Raw genomic sequence first — 19920 nt, 5'->3', positions numbered from 1 at the left:
TGACTATAAAATGCCATTCATTGTAAGATGAACCTGAAATTCAGAAATGTTACAATGCAGAACAGTGTGAGTTTTAACATCAATGAAATTTGGAATTTGCTGGATATTATTCATTCTTCTCTCCAAGTCCTGCTAAGAGAATGCTAGGGAGTTTTCCTCCTACACGGGAACTCTTATTGTCGGTGACAGTTCTGTTTCAAAATCAAAGCTGACCCCTTGGGTTCTGTCTAATTAAAACTGAACAGAGAGACGGTGCTCAAGCCAAAAACCATTGGTGAGCAGCACGAAGGATGCAAGTTACATTACTCCAAATATGCCTGTGTTGATTTTCTTGGAAGCGTTTTAACAGTTTTCTGATGTTTTCATCCACTCTCTACATTGCTAACATTTTTTCAATGAATATAACCTTAGTCAATTACCTAATGATAGGTCATGATGTTAATTTTTTTATAAATTTATTTATTTATTTTTGGCTGCGTCGGGTCTTCATTGCTGCGCGTGGGCTTTCTCTAGTTGCAGCGAGCAGGGGCTACTCTTCGTTGTGGTGCGCGGGCTTCTCATTGCAGTGGCTTCTCTTGTTGCGGATCACGGGCTCTAGGTGCGTGGGCTTCAGTAGTTGTGGCACACAGGCTCAGTAGTTGTGGCTCGCGGGCTCTAGAGCGCAGGCTCAGTAGTTGTGATGCACGGGCTTAGTTGCTCCGCGGCATGTGGGATCCTCCCGGACCAGGGCTCGAACCCATGTCTCCTACACCGGCAGGCGGATTCTTAACCCCTGCGTCACCAGGGGTGCCCCATGATGTTAATTTTGAAATGGACTTATATTAAGAGTATGTTGCCTTAGCAACTACCATTAATGGTTTAATACAAAATCTGATATCTGGAGTAAAAAGAGCTTGGGGAGAGTTGGGGTAAGGATGCGGGGGGGGGGGGGTGGTGACAGCAGAGAACAAGGTGCTGTTGAGTTCTGACGATGACTTTGCTTCTGGTGCTTTTGATCTAAAGATGAGTCAGTGATAGAGATCTAGGAGAGAGCAGTTTTGGAGAACTGCCCTTGCAGGGAAGTCAGGATGCCAGCATCTTCTATTTTTACAGAACTTATAACTATTTTTTTTTGGTCTAAGTAAATATCTGATAATAAATATCCAGTTCAACTGGTCCCACAAGTAGAAACCAAAAAAAAAAAAGAAAGAAAAGCAAACACTTGTGTAAATGAAGCAAGAAGTACATGATCAAAGATGAAATTTTCTGCATTTTTCTGTTTGGCCAGAGTTTTTCATCACTGGTCATGCTTTAGGCTTATTGTTTAGGCCAGTGACTGATCTCAAGGTATGGTCCCCAGACTGGCAGCATCAACACCACCTAGGAACTTGTTAGAAATGCAAAATTCTAGGTCCATACCCCAGACCTATTGAATCAGAAACTCTGAGGTTGGAATCCAACAAGCCCTCCAGGTGATTCTGACCCACTCTCATGTACGAGAATCACCATTTTAGCCGATGTGTGGTGGAGCAAAAATTCACTCTGGACTATACACTTTGCTTTCCTGGAAAACCAAATCCAAGCCAAGACTGCTGCTGCTACCAAGAAAAAGAAGAAGAAAAGAGGAGCCCAATGAAGGAAGTCATCCTTTCATCAGGCTCGTCACCAGGAAACTGGGGCCCAGAGTCTGGCCCCCTTCTCCAGCTAGGAGGGAAACAAAAAAAGTCACCAAGGATTTTTTTTTTTAATAGTTTTTTTTGGGGGGTTGGTTGTTTTTAATTTTATTTATTTATTTTTGGCCGTGTTGGCTCTTCGTTTCTGTGTGAGGGCTTTCACTAGTTGCGGTGAGAGGGGGCCACTCTTCATCGCGGTGCGTGGGCCTCTCACTGTCGCGGCCTCTCTTGTTGCAGAGCACAGGCTCCAGACGCGCAGGCTCAGTAGTTGTGGCTCACGGGCCTAGTTGCTCCGCGGCATGTGGGATCTTCCCAGACCAGGGCTCGAACCCGTGTCCCCTGCCTTGGCAGGCAGATTCTCAACCACTGCACCACCAGGGAAGCCCTGGATTTATTTATTTATTTTTTTTTTTAAATCTAAGAAGTCTCCAGGCTCAGAATTATGGGGGAGGGCTGCAGGAAGCAGGACCTTGCCAGGGAAACACTAGTGCACCCACTCCAAGAAAGCAGCCACCTTTGCTGCCGTGGGTGCTCTCTGGTTGTTTACTGACAGCCGTCAGAGGCCACTTTCTGCAGTTGTCGCTAGGCCTCTCTTTAGAAGTGCCTCTCTCCTTTCTCTAATCTGTGCTGGAAAACCACAAACAATGTTAGGACTGGGTGTATGTTGATTCTGATAGGAAGTCTGAGGCTTTGCCCATTGCCTGAAGTGCGTGGAAGTTGTTAACATGTATTTTGACCTCTGCTTTTGGATAGGGAAGCTGTTCCTTTGTTCAATAACTGTAGCTTGCAACAGTGTAGCAGCAATTTGGAGCACCTGCTTTGTTCCAGGCTCTATATTAAGTGCTGGGTAATAGAAGACAAAAATATCGTTCTTGCCCTGGTTGAGCTTAGTCTAGTAGAAGCACACAAACCATTAGAATACAACACGACAATTGCTGGAAAGGAGGTGCGGACACAGAACGGGGAAGCAGAGCGGTAGGGGGCCCAAGTCTGCACTGAGAGCCAAGGGGGGCTCATCAGGGGAGACAGCCTCCAGACTGAGATGTACAAGGTGAATAAGATTTTACCAGGCAGAGCACCGAGTGGGGCGGAGGTGAATTCTTTAGAACGAATAGTATGTGCAGAAGGATGGAGGTCTGAGAAAGCGTAATAATTCAGGAAACTTCAATACTATGTTTCAGCTGGAAACGTGGCAGAAGAAGAAGCTGAATGAAACGACTAATAGATGATGTGAAAAGAGTAGGTCTTTAGGATGGAAACCTTGATGGCTGAAGAATAAAATAGACGTGAGAAACTACTGATAGGCTTCCCTGGTGGCACAGTGGTTGAGAGCCCGCCTGCCGATGCAGGGGACACGGATTTGTGCCCCGGTCCGGGAAGATCCCACATGCCGCGGAGCGGCTGGGCCCGTGAGCCATGGCCGCTGAGCCTGCGCGTCCGGAGCCTGTGCTCCGCAACGGGAGAGGCCACAACAGTGAGAGACCCACAGTACCACAAAAACAAACAAACAAAAAAAAACAAAAAAAAACTACTGGTAATGTTTCTCAGTAATCCAGGTGCGGGATGATATGGGCATGACTAAGATATGCATTCATTCTTTTGCATCTTTTACATAATTACTGAATATGTGATGGGCTCTAGACAGTTTTCTAGGTGCCAATGATAACATCGTAAGCAAAGCAGATGCTGTCTCTGCCCTCACAGAACTTGCAGTCTAGGGGGAAAGTCAGAGATTAAATATTGCATAAATAATTCATTACAGGTGTGCCACATGCTATGAAAAAGTACATGTCCCATGACAACAGAGAGCGGTGGATGTGATCTTGTCTGAGGATGTCAGGGAAAAGGCTTCCCCGAGGAAGTGAATTCTAAGCTGAGAAAAGTGAAGTTTGAGGCAGGGGTAAAGGAATTGAATAAGGAATGCGACGGAGATATAAAATAGTAGTTGTGATAGATTGCACTGTGGATTTGAGATACTTGATGCACTTTCCCAACCCACGGATATGGGACTTGACTTTGTCACTGGCTATGGAGAATGAAATGTGCAGGGAACTGATTTGTCCACGACCCAGCGGAGGCTTTGAAACTGATTCGTAGCACTGCCATTCCTCATTTCCCTTTGCCATACCCCATATTGGGACTGCTTCTTCAGCCCGGATCCCAGAAAGAAGACACCTACAGCAGAACAGAGCTGGAGTCGACTCACGGCCAACTCGTAACTTGAGCAAAAAATATAACTTTGTGCTGTCAGCCACTGAAATTGAGGGAAATTGTTTCTTACCCCAGAATAACCTAATGAAGCCTGACAAATACAGAAGGAGAATTAATAAAACTTAACTACCGATTAGAGGCAGGACATGAAAGAGTGGGTGGAAAATACAAGAGAACCTCAAACAGTGTAGCCTGAGTGATCGGAAGATGGCTAGGTTACTAACCCAAAAGGGAAGATAAGAGGGAAAATAATGGTTTAGGCTTTGATGTGTTGAATTAAAGGGCAGGCTGAACATCTAGGAAGATAAATTCTTTCAGCAACTGGAAAGGCAAATCAGGAGACCAAGGACAGGTCAGGATTAGAGAGAAAGACTTGTGGATCATGATTATAAAAGTGATACCTGAGAGCTCTGGGGTAAGTGAGCTCACTGGGGCTCAGGAGGGGAAGAGAGTGGAGGCTGGCAGAGGGCAGATCCTTGGTCGTGCCTGCATTTTCAGAGGCCTGAGTGACAAGGAGGCACAAGTCCTGGCAGACGAGGAGCAGGCGTACTGGGTTGAGAAGTAATCAAGGATGCAACACCACCTACAAAGCAGCCTTGCCCCCCAAAATAGTGAACCTAAACCATATCAAAACTCTAGCTCTCGGGGCTTGCCTGGTGGCGCAGTGGTTGAGAGTCCGCCTGCGGATGCAGGGGACGCGGGTTCGTGCCCCGGTCCTGGAAGATCCCACGTGCCGTGGAGCGGCTGGGTCCATGAGCCATGGCCACTAAGCCTGCGCATATGAGAGGCCACAACAGCGAGAGGCCCAAACTCTAGCTCTCACTACCAATTCACAGGAGGTGAATCACCTGGAGATCTTGTTAAAAATGTTAAAAATGCAGATTCTGATTCAGTAGGTCTTGAGTGGGGTCCAAGATTCTGCATTTCTAACAAACTCCCAGGTGATGCAGATGCCACTGGGCCTGGGCCGTAGTTTAGAAACAAGGCTTTGGGAATGGAAGAAATGACAACGTGCAGATGCAGTCGATAAAATGCAGATTGAGGGAAACGCTTCATAACAACCTCATTTCTTAAAACGGGGAGGAAACCTATAGATTTTTCTATAGAGACATAACAACCAGTTTGCAATCCTTTCTTTAGATCCTAATGAGAGTATAAACAAATGTTTTTTAGAGCAATTGTGGAAATGTGAACACTGGATTTTTTTTTTTTTTTCGGTACGCGGGCCTCTCACTGTTGTGGCCTCTCCCGTTGCGGAGCACAGGCTCCGGACGCGCAGGCTCAGCAGCCATGGCTCACGGGCCTAGCCGCTCCGCAGCATGTGGGATCTTCCCGGTCCGGGGCACGAACCCGTTCCCCTGCATCGGCAGGCGGGCTCTCAACCACTGCGCCACCAGGGAAGCCCTGAACACTGGATGTTTGATATTGGGGAAATTATTGCTGACCGAGGAGGTGTGATAATGGTATGATTATGTTTTAAAAGGTGATTCTTCAAAAGGCTATATACTTTATGATTCCATTTTTATGACATTCTGGAAAAGGTAAAACTAAGGAATAAAAATAGATCTGTGGTTGCTTGAGGATGGGAGAGGGAGTTCACTGCAAAGGGATATGTATCCTGATTGTGGTGGTCACCTGAATGAGTTTCTAAAACCTCAGAACTGTACATTAAGAGGGAAAATTTTACTTCATGTAAATTATACCTTAATAAACAGGACCAAAACCAGAAAACAAAACAAAACAAAAACAAAAAAGGGACATTATTATTTAGAGATACATACTGAAATATTTACAGACAAAATATATCTGAGATTTGCTTTGAGATTATGGGGAAGGGTGTTGGTTTGGTGGTACAGATGGAACAACACAGGCTTTAAATGGATTCTTATTGAACCTGAGTGGTTGAACCTGGGTGGTAGACACGTAAAACTAGTCTCTTTACTTTGTACGTGTTTAAAATTTACCATAATAAAAAGTTTGAAAAAAATTAAACCAGCAAAGGGCTTCATTAGCTGGGGTGTCTCCATAAGCACCCATGTAGCTGAGAGCACCGGAAAGGCAGCTTGGGGAGCAAGTGCTGGGGGGTTCGGCCTTTACCAGTGGGTACCCTTAAAGCAGCAGTTCCGGTCAAACCTGTGGTTGTTCCCTGTCCCCTTCATTCCCAAGGGCACAGACCTAGCAGAGAGATTACCCTTACCTGAGGAAGTGAATGGCAAGTGGCCTGAAGGGTACCGTCTCAGGCCTCTGCATGAGAAGGCCCTTTCACCAAGGGAGGCTTTGGTAAACAAGGTATCAGCATCCTGGGTGGGGTCCAGGTGGTGCTGTGGCCACAGATTCTCTGGAACTAGGAAGCTCGAAAGGTCAGGGACTGGTCACTGTCACACCTCACAGTCCAGAGTGCCCCTTGGGGCTAGGCTCTGTGGCTACTGAGATGTGCCAGGAGGGGGTCTCTGGCACGTCAGAGACATCACGCCTACTCACAGTGGCCTATACACTTCATGCTTCCTTCTCTCTGCCTTGTCTTCAGCCCTTCCAACACCAAGAAGCACCTTGGGGAAATGCAAGCAGCAGGAGTCAAGGGGGAGGAGGCCAGGTTGGGGTAAAAAGTGAGTAAAGGGTGGATGAAATTTACTTGGTAGAGAGAAATGGTACCCAGTTGGGCAGGAGCTTGAAGAAGGGTTATGGGATGGTCCTCTAGTACAGGAGGGCCTTGAGCAAATTTTAACGCCCAGGTAGAGAAACAGATTGAAAATGTAAAAGAAAATAAAAAAAGGTGATTAATGAGACCAGATCCTGAAGGAGCTGCAAAGAGGTGGAATGCAATTTGCCTGGAGAGAAGGGACAGCGTGCAGTAGACACGTATTGTTTTGTCCCAGAATCCCCTCCTTTTCTGGGACCTTCTGCCTCTTCAGTGAGGTCTGCCCACCTCCCACATCCCGCTGCCCTCACCTCCATTCAGATGGCTACCATAGGAACAGCCGTGCAATGCACTGTGACCCAACTCCGTGGCTAGAGTTCATTGGTCCAAGAGGGGGTCTTGGCTCAAGCTGGCCAATCAGAATGCACCCACGGGAATTTGGAATCAGAATGGAGCTTTCCAGCTCCATCTGGCTGCCTGATGGAATAGAGATTTGAACTGAGGCACTATTGGTAACTTGTTCAAATGGATGGAGATGTAGGCAGAACTGGTACACAGCATAAGAGAATGATGAAGCAGTTCCAAAGAGAACTGTATAGATAAGAGACAGTCCAAATGGGAAAGAAGTCCCTGGCTCCAGCTCTGCCCAGGGATCTAGCTACATCCAAATGTTCCCAAGATACCCTGGAACCTTTATAGTAAAGTTGCAGTTTTGCTTAAGCTAATTTGGATAGGATTTCTGTGACTTAAAACTAAGTGTCCTAACAGAACTCCATGCTAAGAACGAAGGGAATATGGAGTATATATACGAATGTCTGGACACATTTTGAGGGTGAGAGAAAATTGAAGCAGTTCATACTTCTGAGAAAAGTGGCAGGATACGTTGTCTACTGCAAGAAAGAGGCCCAGGTAAGAGGTCAAGGGCTTTAAAGAAAGCGGAGAAGACTGGAGCCAATGAGAAGATCATCCCTTTTTTTTTTTTTAACTAAATTCTCTGATCATTTTAATAGTTGGAGGCAAGACTCTAAAATGTAGTATGTGCTATAGATGGAGACAGTCATTGCCCGGAAGGTTGCAGACTAGACAACAAGAAGAGCCACAGATCTTTAATCTTTCTCATTAGCAATGCAGCCTGGGGAACAAATGATGAGAAGTTAAGGGATGCTTGACCCTCTTAGAAATATCTGATGATTCCCAAAATGAATGAACCTGGGATTTCTCTTCACATGAAAAAGTTTCTAGTGTATTTTAGGATGAGCAGTTTGAAGAAACCTTTGCTAGGATTTGCAGCGACAATTTTAGAGAATAATTTTGGGCATCTCCTTGCAGATATCAACTAACTACAAACAACTCATGGATTATCATCCTGGTGACCTTTCCAGCCAGTCAATTAGGAACAAGAAGTGGATCGGGCCCAGGCCACAGCTCTCCCTGCCCTCTCTCTGCTGCTTCTGGGGTCTGTGTGGTTTCCTACTGGATGATGTCCTTGACTAGATTAAATCCCACTCTCAACTTCCACCCATGGAAGAAACTGGAACCTCAGTGCCAGTTTTTGTTAGAATTGCCATCTGAAGTTCTTGAGCCCAGAAGGTATGTTCTTGGTACGCCTCCCCAAGGCTGTCCATCATCTGAATCAACCCACAGCACCTCAGCACCAAGCTCAGCCTTCGATCTTCTCCTTGTAGCAAGGTCAGTCTGGGTTGGAGCCCTCACGGAAAGCCTACCCAAAGCACAACTTGGGAGAGGGGAAAGGAAGGCATTCCTGGGAGTGAGAGTGACACGAGTAAAGTTAGAGGGACGTGGGTAATGACAGGTGATGATGTGGTGTCAGGGATGATGAAGACAACTAACACTCATTGAGAGTCTACTGTGCACCCAGAAAGGTTTAACTTTTTTCATGTATCAGTTCATTTATCCCCGACAAGAACTCTGTGAGGAAGGTATTACCACCATTTTACAGATGGGCAAACTAAGGAACCGAGAGAGTGAATAAGTTGTCCAAGGTCACATAGCTATTAAAGAATGAAAATACGTGGGACAGGGACTTCCCTGGTGGTCCAGTGGGTAAGACTCCGTGCTCCCAACACAGGGGGCCCGGGTTCTATCCCTGGTCGGGGAACTAGGTCCCACGTGCATGCCACAACTAAGAGTCTGCATGTCGCAACTAATAGATCCTCCATGCTAAAACAAAGACCCCACACAGCCAAAATAAATAAAATAAATATTTTAAAAAAAGGATGAAAATGCATGGGACAAAAAGAAGATTGCCCCATAGAGTGAATTGATCTGATAAAAACCCAAGATTTATTCTTGTATTATTCCTGTCGTCCCCTTTCCTTCCTGCCCACCACCAAATATTTAATAAACATATGCTAGAGCTTGTTTTCCACAGCACTGCAAAAACAGCCCTTAGTCCCTGACCCGAGGGGTGAGAAATCCATTGTAATTCTTGCTCCTGGGTATAGTTACAGAAATATTGGCAAGGAGTTTTCCTAGCTTCATTTCTTTGATTTAACTTCCTTTCTCAAACACAGCATGGCATGTTTTAAAATTAGTCGCTTCCTATGAGTAGAAATTGCCCTTGAAATTTAGTTATTTTCTGTCTAAATGATCTTTTTTTCCTGTTTTCTTGACTGGGGCCAAATATGAGACAGCTTCCTGAAAGGCACAAGCTCATTTCCTCCCTGTACTACTTCTCTTCCTTCCTGTGTTTATATCTCCCTTTGGAAAGTATCTCCTTCCCCAAACACGCTTGCAAAACTCACTTGCTCAGTGACTTAGGGGAAATTTTACCTTTACTGATTGCTTCCAGGATTACTTTAACTGAGTGTTATTGAATACAAATTCTATTCTGTTTAGTCAGGCTCCTCATGGTTGAGAGACTACCTTTGGGCTCTGTTAGGAGTTGGATGGTGTCCCTCACAAAGTCTTATGTAGAAGCCCTAACCCCCAGTATTTCAGAATATAACTGTATTTTGAAGATTGGGTCTTTAAAGAGGTAATTCAGTTAAAACGAGGTTATTAGGAAGGACCCTAATTCAATATGACTGGCGTCCTTAGGAGAAGAGGAGATTAGGACCCAGACACACACAGAGGAAAGGCCATGTGAAGACACAGAGAAAAGATGGCCATCTATAAGCCAAGGAGAGGCCTCAGAAGAAACCAATCCTGCTGACACCTTGGTCTCAGTCTTCTAGCTCCATCCAGAATTGTGAGAAAATAAATTTCTGCTGTTTAGCCACCCAGTTTGTGGGATTTTGTTATGGCAGCCCTAGCAAATGAATATGGGCCCCCTCTCAAAACCACCTTTTTCACTGAGTCAAACACTCAGCCTCCAAACCTGTATACCTAACAGCCTGTTGGATATCTCTACTTGTATATCCCATAGACGATTAACACTCAGTGTTAACACCATTTTCTCCCACCACTCAGCCCCAGACAATCACCATTCTCATCCTATTTCTGTGAGTTCAGCTCTCTCTCTGTCTCCTTTTTTTCTTTTTTAGATTTCACATATAAGTGAGGTCATATAGTAATTGTCTTTCTCTGTCTGATTTATTTCACTTAGCATAATGCCTTCAGGATCCATCCCTGTTGTTGTAAATGGCAGAAATTCCTTCTTTTTATGGATGAATAATATTCCATTATAGATAGATACATTTTCTTGCCTTTTTTTTTCCCCCCCTTTGGCCGTGCCACACGGCTTGCAGGATCTTAATTCCCTGACCAAGAATTGAACCCACGCTCTCGGCAGTGAAAGTGCCAAGTCCTAACTACTGGACTGGCAGGGAATTCCCAATAGATACATTTTCTTTATCCATTCATCTGTCAATGGACACTTAGGCTGTTTCCCTTTCTTGCCTATTGTAAATAATGCTGCAATGAACGTGTGGGTGCAGATATCTCTTCAAGGTCCTGTCAGTTCCCAGGGATGATGAGATTACTTTCAGAATTGCAGTCTTGCTGGGTTAGAGCCAGTTATGTGATGTTGCTGGGTCTCCAGAGGGGTCTCTGGCTGGCGGGTGTGTTACTAGGGGCTGGGGCAGGCGTGGATCCTGTCTGGTCACCGGTGGTAAGGGACTGCCTCCAGTACCTTGTTCAATATGGTGGTGCTGGGAGAAGGGTCTGCTTCAGATTCTGCAGCTGGGTCCTCAGACAGCAGCCTATCACCAGGTGCTTGGAGGTAGTTCCCACCTGGTAATTGGATGAAACCCTGGGTGGACCTGGTAATTGGATGAATCCCTGGGTGGGCGGGACTGGCTCTGGATTGTGGCTGAGAAGGGCTGAAACCGAGGCCCAGGGCTATTTCAGGTTTCACTGAGGTCTGCAGACCTGGCTCGGGAGGCATGGATTGGTAGGTCTCCCGTCAGGGCCCTGGGTGGGCTGGACTGCTCCACGGCCGTGGCCACGGGGGCTGGAACAAAGTATAGGGCCATTTCATGATCTCTGGGGCATTGAGTGTCTGCTGCTCGGTCCTTCTGTCAGCAGGACTGTTCGCTGACTGTGGCTAAGATGGACTGGAGCCCAGTTCAAAGTTATTTCGAAATCTACACTTTGACCGAGTTTGACAGGCTTACTTGCAAGGGCTCTCAGATCACAGCCGAGAGTGGCTAGAGCCAGTTCACCGGCCACTTCAAGATCCATAACCAAGACTGAGGTCTGTATGCCTACTGTCCAATGCATGGGTGGGCATGACTCCTTCTGGGTCCCATAGCATATGGTGCTGGTGACAGAACCAAAGCCAAATGGGGTGGTAGCTGAGTCCTCAGATGCGGAGCTGTTTCGGGTCTGTGACGGGTGAAATCAGCACCCTGGGTTCAGGCCTCCCTTCCCAAAATATCTCTCCTGGTCTTGGACTGCACCAAGATTTCACAATCTACCTGGGTCCCAAAGCTGCCACAAAGGCACTTTTTTCCCTGATGGATGCTGAATTACTGTTGTTGGTAGGAGGGGTGTGAGCAAGAAAGTATTATTCAGCCACCTTGCTGATGTTAATACTTTGAATATTCCTTTTATAAACTTTTTTTTTGTTTTTTTTTTTTTGCGGTACGCGGGCCTCTCACTGTTGTGGCCTCTCCCATTGCGGAGCACAGGCTCCAGACGCTCAGGCTCAGCGGCCATGGCTCACGGGCCCAGCCGCTCCGCGGCATGTGGGATCTTCCCGGACCGGGGCACGAACCCGTGTCCCCTGCATCTGCAGGCGGACTCTCAACTACTGCGCCACCAGGGAAGCCCCCTTTTGTAAACTTTTGATATCTATGTGAATGTTGTAAATTTTTTATTGATGTGTAATTGACTTAAAATATATTAGTTTCAGGTGTACTACATAATAATTCGATATTTTTATACAATACAAAATGATCATCATGATAAGTCTAGTTACCAGCTGTTACCATACAAAGTTATTACAATATTATTGACTATATTCCATTTCCTATACATTACATCCCTGTGACTTATTTATTTTATAATTGGAAGTTTATACCTCAATCTCCCTCACCTATTTCATTCATGCCTCTTACCCACCTCCCTTCTGGCAACCACTAGTTTATTCTCTGTATCTATGAGTCTGTTTCTGTTTTGTTGCATTTGTTCGTTTGTATTGTTTTTTAGATTCCACGTAAGAATGAAATCATATGGTATTTCTCTTTCTCTGTCTGACTCATTTCACTTAGCATAATACCCTGTAAGTCCATCCAAGTTGTCGCAAATGGCAAGGTTTCATTCTTTTTGTGGCTAATATTATGTTGCATATATACCACATCTTCTTTATCCATTCATGTATCAATGGACACTTGGGTTGCTTCCATTTCCTGGCTATTGTAAATAATGCTGCAGTGAACATAGGGGTGCATATATCTTTTCAAATTAGTGTTTTTGTTTTCTTTAGAAGAATACCCAGAAGAGGAATTGCTGGATCATATGGTAGTTTATTTTTAATTTTTTGAGGAACTTCCATACTGTTTTCCATAGGGGCTGCACCAATTTACATTCCCACCAACAGTGCATGAGAGTTCCCTTTCCCTCCACATGTTCACTAACACTTGTTATGTGTTGTCTTTTTGATAATAGCCACCTGAAAGGTGTGAGATGATATCTCATCATGGTTGGGATTTGCATTTCCTTGGTGATTAGTGATGTTGAGCATCTTTTCATACGCCTGTTGGCCATCAATATGTCTTCTTTGGAAGAATGTCTATTCATGTCCTCTGCCCAGTTTTAATCTTTTTCTTTTTTGATGTTGAGTTAAATGAGCTCTTTGTATATTTTGGATATTAACCCATTATGGGATATATCATTTGTAAATATCATCTCTCATTCAGTAGGCAGACTTTTCATTTTGTTGATAGTTTCCTTCACTGTGTAAAAGCTTTTTAGTTTGGTGCAGTATTTATTTTTACTTTTGTTTCCCTTGTCTGAGGAGACACATCCCCCCAAAAAAAGTATTGCTAAGATCAATATCAAAGAGTATACTGCCTATGTTTTTTTCCTAAGAGTCTTATGAAATGTATGGTTTTAGGTCTTCCATTTAAGTCTTTAATTCATTTCGAGTTTGTTTTTTTATATGGTGTGAGAAAGTAGTCCAGTTTCTTTTGCATGTAGCTGTCCCATTTTCCCAACACCATTTATGAAGAGGCTGTCTTTTTCTCACTTTATATTCTTGCCTCCTTTGTTAACGTGTGGGTTTCTTTCTGGGCTCTCTATTCTGTTCCATTGATGTATATGCCTGTTTTTGTGCCAGCATGATGCCTCCAGCTGTGTTCTTCTTTCTCATGATTGTTTTGACTATTCAGAGTCTTTTATGTTTCCACACAAATTTTAGAATTATTTGTTTTAGTTCTGTGAAAAATGACTTTGGTGCGGTTTTTTTGTTTGTTTGTTTGTTTTTAATTTGGCCACACTGTGCAGCTTGCAAGATCTTAGTTCCCCAACCAGAGATTGAACCCGGGCCCTGGCAGTGAAAGTGCCGAGTCCTAACCACTGGACTGCCGGGGAATTCCCTGACTTTGCTATTTTGATAGGGATTGCATTGAATCTGTAGATTGCCTTGGGTAGTATGAATTGATTGATTCTTTCTAATGTATTTTTTATTTCCGTTATTGTATTCTTCAGCTCTGCTTGGTTCTTCTTTATGTATTTTTACTCTGTTAAACTTCTCACTGTGTTCATCCAGTCTTCTCCCAAGTTCACTGAGAATCTTTATGGTCATTACCTTGAACTGTTTATCAAGTAGATTGCTTACCTCTACTTTGTTTAGTTCTTCTTCTGGAGTTTTGTCTTGTTCCTTTGTTTGAGCATGCTGGTAGGTGGGGCTGGCCAACAGCCTGATTGGCTACTAGACCCAACCTCATGCAGTGGCTGCTGGTCCACTGGTGGGTCACAGTGTGGCTAGCTACATGGCCCAGGAGGTCCAGGGGCTGGTACGCATCTGCTGGTGGGTGGGGCCAGGCCCTGGCACTAATAGGCTTGAGGGAACACTAAAGGAGAGATTTGTGACAATTGGTAAAATTTTATGGGCTGTGTAGTAGAATGTATTGCCTAAATAATAAGTTTTACATGTGATAATGGTATTGAGGCTATGTGGCAGAATATCCTTATTCTTAGGAGATACATCCTTAAGTATTCAGAAGAGAAATACCATGGTGTTTGTAATTTAATTTCAAATGGCTCAGAAAAAAATAGTATATGTGTGCATATACATATAATAAATAAATGTGTGTATATATATATATTTATATATATGTATTATATATTATCCAAAACAACAAAATACCTAGGAATAAAATTAATCAAGGAGGTAAAAGACTTGCATACTGAAAACTGCGAAACAGCGCTGAAATAAGTTAAAGAAAACCTAAGTAAATGGAAAGACATATCATGTTCATGAGTTAAAAGAGTTTAATGAGTTTAATTTTGTAAAAATGGCAATACTCCCCAAATTGATCTATGGATTAAATGCAATCCCTATCAAAATTCCAAGAGCATATTTTGCATAAACGAGCATAAGATTCATGTGGAATTACAAGGGATTCCCAAAGAACTAAAACAATCTTGAAAAAGTCAAGGACCCCACCTCCTGATTTTGAAACTTACTACAAATCAAAACAGTGTGGTATTGGCATAAGGATAGATACATAAATCAATGGAATAGATTTGAGAGGCCAGAAGTAAACTCATACATCTATTGCCAGTTGATTTTCAACAAGGGTGCCAAGATCATTAAATGAGGGAAAGGATAGCCTCTTCAACAAATGGTGGTGGGACAACTGGATGTCTACATGCAAAAGAATGGAGTTGTACTGCCAACCTTACACCATATTAACAAAATAACTCAAAATGGATCAATGACCTAAATACAAGAACTCAAACCATAAAATTATTGGACAAAAATATAGGGATTTTGGATTTGGCAATGGATTTGTCTCAGATATGACAATGAAAGCATGATCAACAAAAGAAAAATTAGATAAATTGGACTTCATCAAAGTTCAAAACTATTATACATCAGTGGACATTCTCAAGAAAAGTGGAAAGATATGTACATAATGGGAGAAACTATTTGGACATTATATATCTAATAAGGGTATAGCATTCAGAATATATAAAGAACTCTTACAATTCAATAACAAAACAAGCCAATTCAAATACAGGAAAAGAGCCTTTGTGCACTGTTGGTGGGATTATGAAATGGTGCAACTTCTATGGAAAACAGTATGAAGGTTCCTCAAAAAATTAAAAATAGAACTACCATATGATCCAGCAATCTCACTTCTGGGTATATATCCAAAAGAACTGAAAGCAGGGTCTTGAAGAGATATATGCATGCCTATGTTAATACCAGCAGTATTCATAATAGCTAAGAGGTGGAAGCAATCCAAATGTTCATCAACAGATGAATGGATAAATAAAATGTGGTATGTAAATACAATGGAATATTATTCAATCTTAAAAAGGATGGAAATCTTGTCACATGCTACAACATGGATGAAGCTTGAGGACATGGTTAAGTGAAATGAGCCAGTCACAACAAGGTAAGTACTGCGTGATTCCAATTGTATGAAATATCTAAAGTAGTCAAATTCATAGAAACAGAAAGAAAAATAGTGGTTACCAGGGATGGGAGAGGGCGAGAAAGAGTTTTTTAATGAGTATAGAGTTCCCATTTTGCAAGATGAAATAGCTCTGGAGATGTTTCACAACGATGTGAATATACTTAACACTACTGAACTGTATACTTAAAAATGGTTAAGATGGTAAATTTTATGTCTTTGAAAAAATGCATTAGAAAAGAAAAAAAAAGTCTGAGGAATTTTCCTGGATTTTACTCTTTGCCTCATATTAACTCACTACCACTACTTCAATAAAAATAGAGCTAAAATAAAAAACGGGCAAAGGACTTAAGTAGACATATCTCCAAAGAAAATATATAAATGGCCCAACACATGAAAAGATGCTCAACATCATCAGTCATTAGTGAAATGCAAATCAAGACCACATTGAGGTACCACTAAACACCCCCAGGATGAATATAATTTAAAAAGAGAGAAAATAACAAAATAACAAGTGCATACATTTCTGGGGGGAATGTAAAATGGTTCAGCTGCTCTGAACATCGTTTGGCAGTTCCCCTGGGAAACACAGAATTACCATGTGACCCAGCAATCCTGCTCCTATATACCCCAAAGGACTAAAAATAGGTACTCAAACATACCAGCACTATTCACAATAGTCAAAAGTTGGAAACAGCCCAAATGTCCATCAGTGGATGAACGGATAAACAAATTGTGATTTACACATACAGTGTGATAGCATTCAATCGTAAAAAGGAATAAAACACTGATACATGCTACAACGTGGATGAACGTCAAAAATATTACAAGGCAGACACAAAGGTCACATAGTGTATAATTCCATTTATATGAAATATATAGAGTAAGTAAATCCATGGAGACAGTACACAGATTGTGGCTGCCAGTAGCTGGTGGAAGGGGGGCGGAATGGGGAGCAATTGCTTAATGGATGCAAGGTTTCCTTTTGGGGTGATGAAAATATCCTGGCACTAGATAGAGGTGGTGATTGCACAACATTGCAAATGTGTTAAATGCCACTGAATTGTTCACGTAAAAATGAATAATTTTAGGTTGTGTCAATTTCACCTTAACAAAAAGTACATACACAGGATTTAAATGCATCATTTCACCAACCTTTTTACACTAACATCAGATGATCGAACAGGATTTAGCAGAATATTTCAGCTTTGAATGTGAAGCAGGCCTAAACTCAAAACTTTGTGATACTGAAATGGAAGATGGGGTGTAATAATCTTGGAAAGTAAAAATTATTTTTGTTTATTTTCAGCAGGAGTTTTTTTCTTGAAGAAAAAATATGGAGTAAATATGTAATAGATAATAAATGTTTCTTCCTTCAGGGTACTGATTCAGGGTACTGTGGGCTTCAAAGTTAGATCACCTGGGTTCCCATTCTCATTCTCCCAGGAATGTTCTGGAGGACTATCAGATACACTGTATCTTTCCTGCATCTTTCTATTCTAATAAGAGTTGAATCATTGCTGATTCAAGATTTACTATAATACATTCATTCCTTCTCCCTCTGCTGGCTGGCTCCATACTACTACACTGATAGACTAACACATAGCAGAGCTGGGGTTATGATCATATAACAGATATTTACTGAGCCTTACTTATTAAGTACCATACACTTTGCTGCGTCCTGAGTATTCCACAGTGAAGTTAAGACATGAGCCCTGGCCTAATTTACCATCTAGTAGGGGAGGCAGACCATAAGCAAACCATTTATGTATCATGAGTAAACAGTACTATAAAGGGAAATAGTGCTACACTAGAGGAGAGGAATACAATTTCTCTTGTGTTCAGGAAAGGCTTCTCTTAGGAAGGACATGCAATCTGAAAAGACTGGCATGGCATTAACGAATGGCGATAGGTGAGCTTTGGACTGTGGAAAGTTTATAAAGCCAGGTTAAGAAGTTTGGAAAGTATTTAACTATAGTGGGAAATAAATGGTGCATTTCCAGAAAGGGAGTGATAGAATTTTGCGTTTTAAAAAGATCGCAGGGGCAAGGCAGAAAGCAGGGAGACTATTTAGGAGGTACCAGGACTTGGAGTAATTATGGTTTTTGGCTTGGGTGACAGGGTGGCTGAGTGTATCATTCTGTGGTAGAACGATGACTGCAGCGGTTAGAGGACAAGCGGATGATCGAGTATTTAAGGAAAAAACAAAGCACAGCTTTCAAGGCGTCTTGTTCTGAACAGCCGGAACCAGGGCAGGGCACGCTCCTAAAGTGGAAATCTTCAGACGGAGGCTGAGGTACAAGACAGCCCAGGAGAGCCGAACTCCGATCCCGCTCTCCCTCTTTGGTGTCATCAGAAGCAGTGGCCGGGACCGACCGGGGATGCTCTCTGACCCAGAACGACGGCGGAAAGAACAAGGAGTGGACAGACTAATCTTCGGAACTAAACCTAGGTTACCTCACTAACACCGCCCACCGCGGATTATCCCCACCCCCGGAAGTGCCGCCTACCCACGCTCATTTCCGCTACCCCAGGCGTCTTACCGTCTCGCGAGAACTGGAAGAGCCTATGTGACCTGGGCTAAGCGGACATTGGGTCTCTTTTTCGTGGCGCCTCGGAGGCGGTCGGCAGCTTCAGAATGAAGGTGGGAACTGGTGGCGGGTGTTGCGCTAGGTTTGAGTAACGTGGATCTAGCCCCAGAATACGGCGCTGCGCTCCAGAATCCTGGCTCTGGATGGAGAAGGGCCTGAGACAGGAGAAGGATCGCTCTTTTGGGGCCGGAGCCCCTTGGGAGAGCGGATGGCGAGCGATTGCAGCTGGAGCTGCGCCGGGCGGGGAGCGCCATGGTGGCGTCCTGCCCCCCAGCTGGGATAGAGGCGGCCCTGCTGCCCGGTTGGCGGCAAGTAGGTCGGGCTTCTTGCTCCGAGAGGGTGAACGGCTGCGCAGCGCCCTTCGCCCCGGCGTCATTCCGCGAGGCTTGAAAGATGTGTCCTACTTTTTTAGGGCGGTGTGTCTTGCGCGGTCTTATGTACACACATGCTTTAGCGAGTAGTATCTGTTAGTTAGTTGTGTGTGGGTGACAGGAAAGGCATCGTGGATCTAGCCCCAGAATACGGCGCTGCGCTCCAGAATCCTGGCTCTGGATGGAGAAGGGCCTGAGACAGGAGAAGGATCGCTCTTTTGGGGCCGGAGCCCCTTGGGAGAGCGGATGGCGAGCGATTGCAGCTGGAGCTGCGCCGGGCGGGGAGCGCCATGGTGGCGTCCTGCCCCCCAGCTGGGATAGAGGCGGCCCTGCTGCCCGGTTGGCGGCAAGTAGGTCGGGCTTCTTGCTCCGAGAGGGTGAACGGCTGCGCAGCGCCCTTCGCCCCGGCGTCATTCCGCGAGGCTTGAAAGATGTGTCCTACTTTTTTAGGGCGGTGTGTCTTGCGCGGTCTTATGTACACACATGCTTTAGCGAGTAGTATCTGTTAGTTGTGTGTGGGTGACAGGAAAGGCTTTTTGCAGTGGAATAACCTTTGTAGTGGTTCTGCGATTTTCATGAAGTTCTTTCCCCCCCGTTTAATTTTTAGCTGAACATCTCTTTCCCGGCCACTGGCTGCCAGAAACTCATTGAAGTGGACGATGAACGAAAACTTCGAACCTTTTATGAGAAGCGTATGGCCACAGAAGTTGCTGCTGACGCTCTGGGTGAAGAATGGAAGGTAAAAGTGGCCTGCCGGACTGCCGAATTGAATTGTTAGAATATTTAAGAGAGATGGTAAACGCTGTTGGTAATTGGTAAATGTTATGGGGTTCAAACTCGGGTTGTCTTCTGACCTTGGGTTTAGTTACTTCCAGATGTCACTTTATAACGTGGAGCTATCACCTGGCAGGGTTATGTTCGTGAAAAAATACATAGTTCTTGCCCTGCAAGCTAATGGTCTCCATTTTTTTTTTGAAAAGTGCCAAGAAGGGTTGTTTTTTATTTATTTGTGGTTCATTGATGCTTTGTTCCTTAACATAGTCTTTCTCCCCCAAGAGCTCTGGTAAAGCATCGGCTAGAAGTAGCTTGACTGAAAGGACTTTGCTAATTGAACTTGGGAAATTGGAAGTATAGACAAAATTTAGTGACCAGAGAAAGCTATTAAGTTTCAGATTGGTCTTAATGAAGTGTGTACTTGTTGGAGGCCACAGTCTTTTGTTCTATAATGTGTCATTGTGTTCTCTTCCAGGGTTATGTGGTCCGAATCAGTGGTGGGAACGACAAACAGGGTTTCCCCATGAAGCAGGGTGTCTTGACCCATGGCCGAGTCCGCCTGCTACTGAGTAAGGGGCATTCTTGTTACAGACCAAGGAGGACTGGAGAAAGAAAGCGCAAATCTGTACGGGG

General features: G+C 44.0%; 1 protein-coding gene across 1 annotated transcript in view; it reads left to right on the top strand.

Moving 5' to 3' along the window:
- The first annotated feature begins 18091 nt into the window (after positions 1-18091).
- The window catches only part of RPS6 (ribosomal protein S6), a 5135-nt gene continuing 3306 nt past the window's right edge, over positions 18092-19920 (top strand). Inside the window, exons 1-3 of the mRNA XM_024747155.1 lie at positions 18092-18195; positions 19121-19252; positions 19763-19869. Of these exons, the coding sequence (XP_024602923.1) occupies positions 18190-18195; positions 19121-19252; positions 19763-19869 (245 nt within the window). The 5' untranslated portion in view covers positions 18092-18189. The remainder of the gene's footprint in view (positions 18196-19120; positions 19253-19762; positions 19870-19920) is intronic.

Source organism: Neophocaena asiaeorientalis, unplaced genomic scaffold, assembly GCF_003031525.2.
Source record: "Neophocaena asiaeorientalis asiaeorientalis breed wild unplaced genomic scaffold, Neophocaena_asiaeorientalis_V1.1 scaffold260, whole genome shotgun sequence".
Taxonomy (NCBI): Eukaryota; Metazoa; Chordata; class Mammalia; order Artiodactyla; family Phocoenidae; genus Neophocaena; species Neophocaena asiaeorientalis.
The sequence above is the reverse complement of the archived record's forward strand: the minus strand, read 5'-3'. Positions and strand labels throughout refer to the sequence as shown.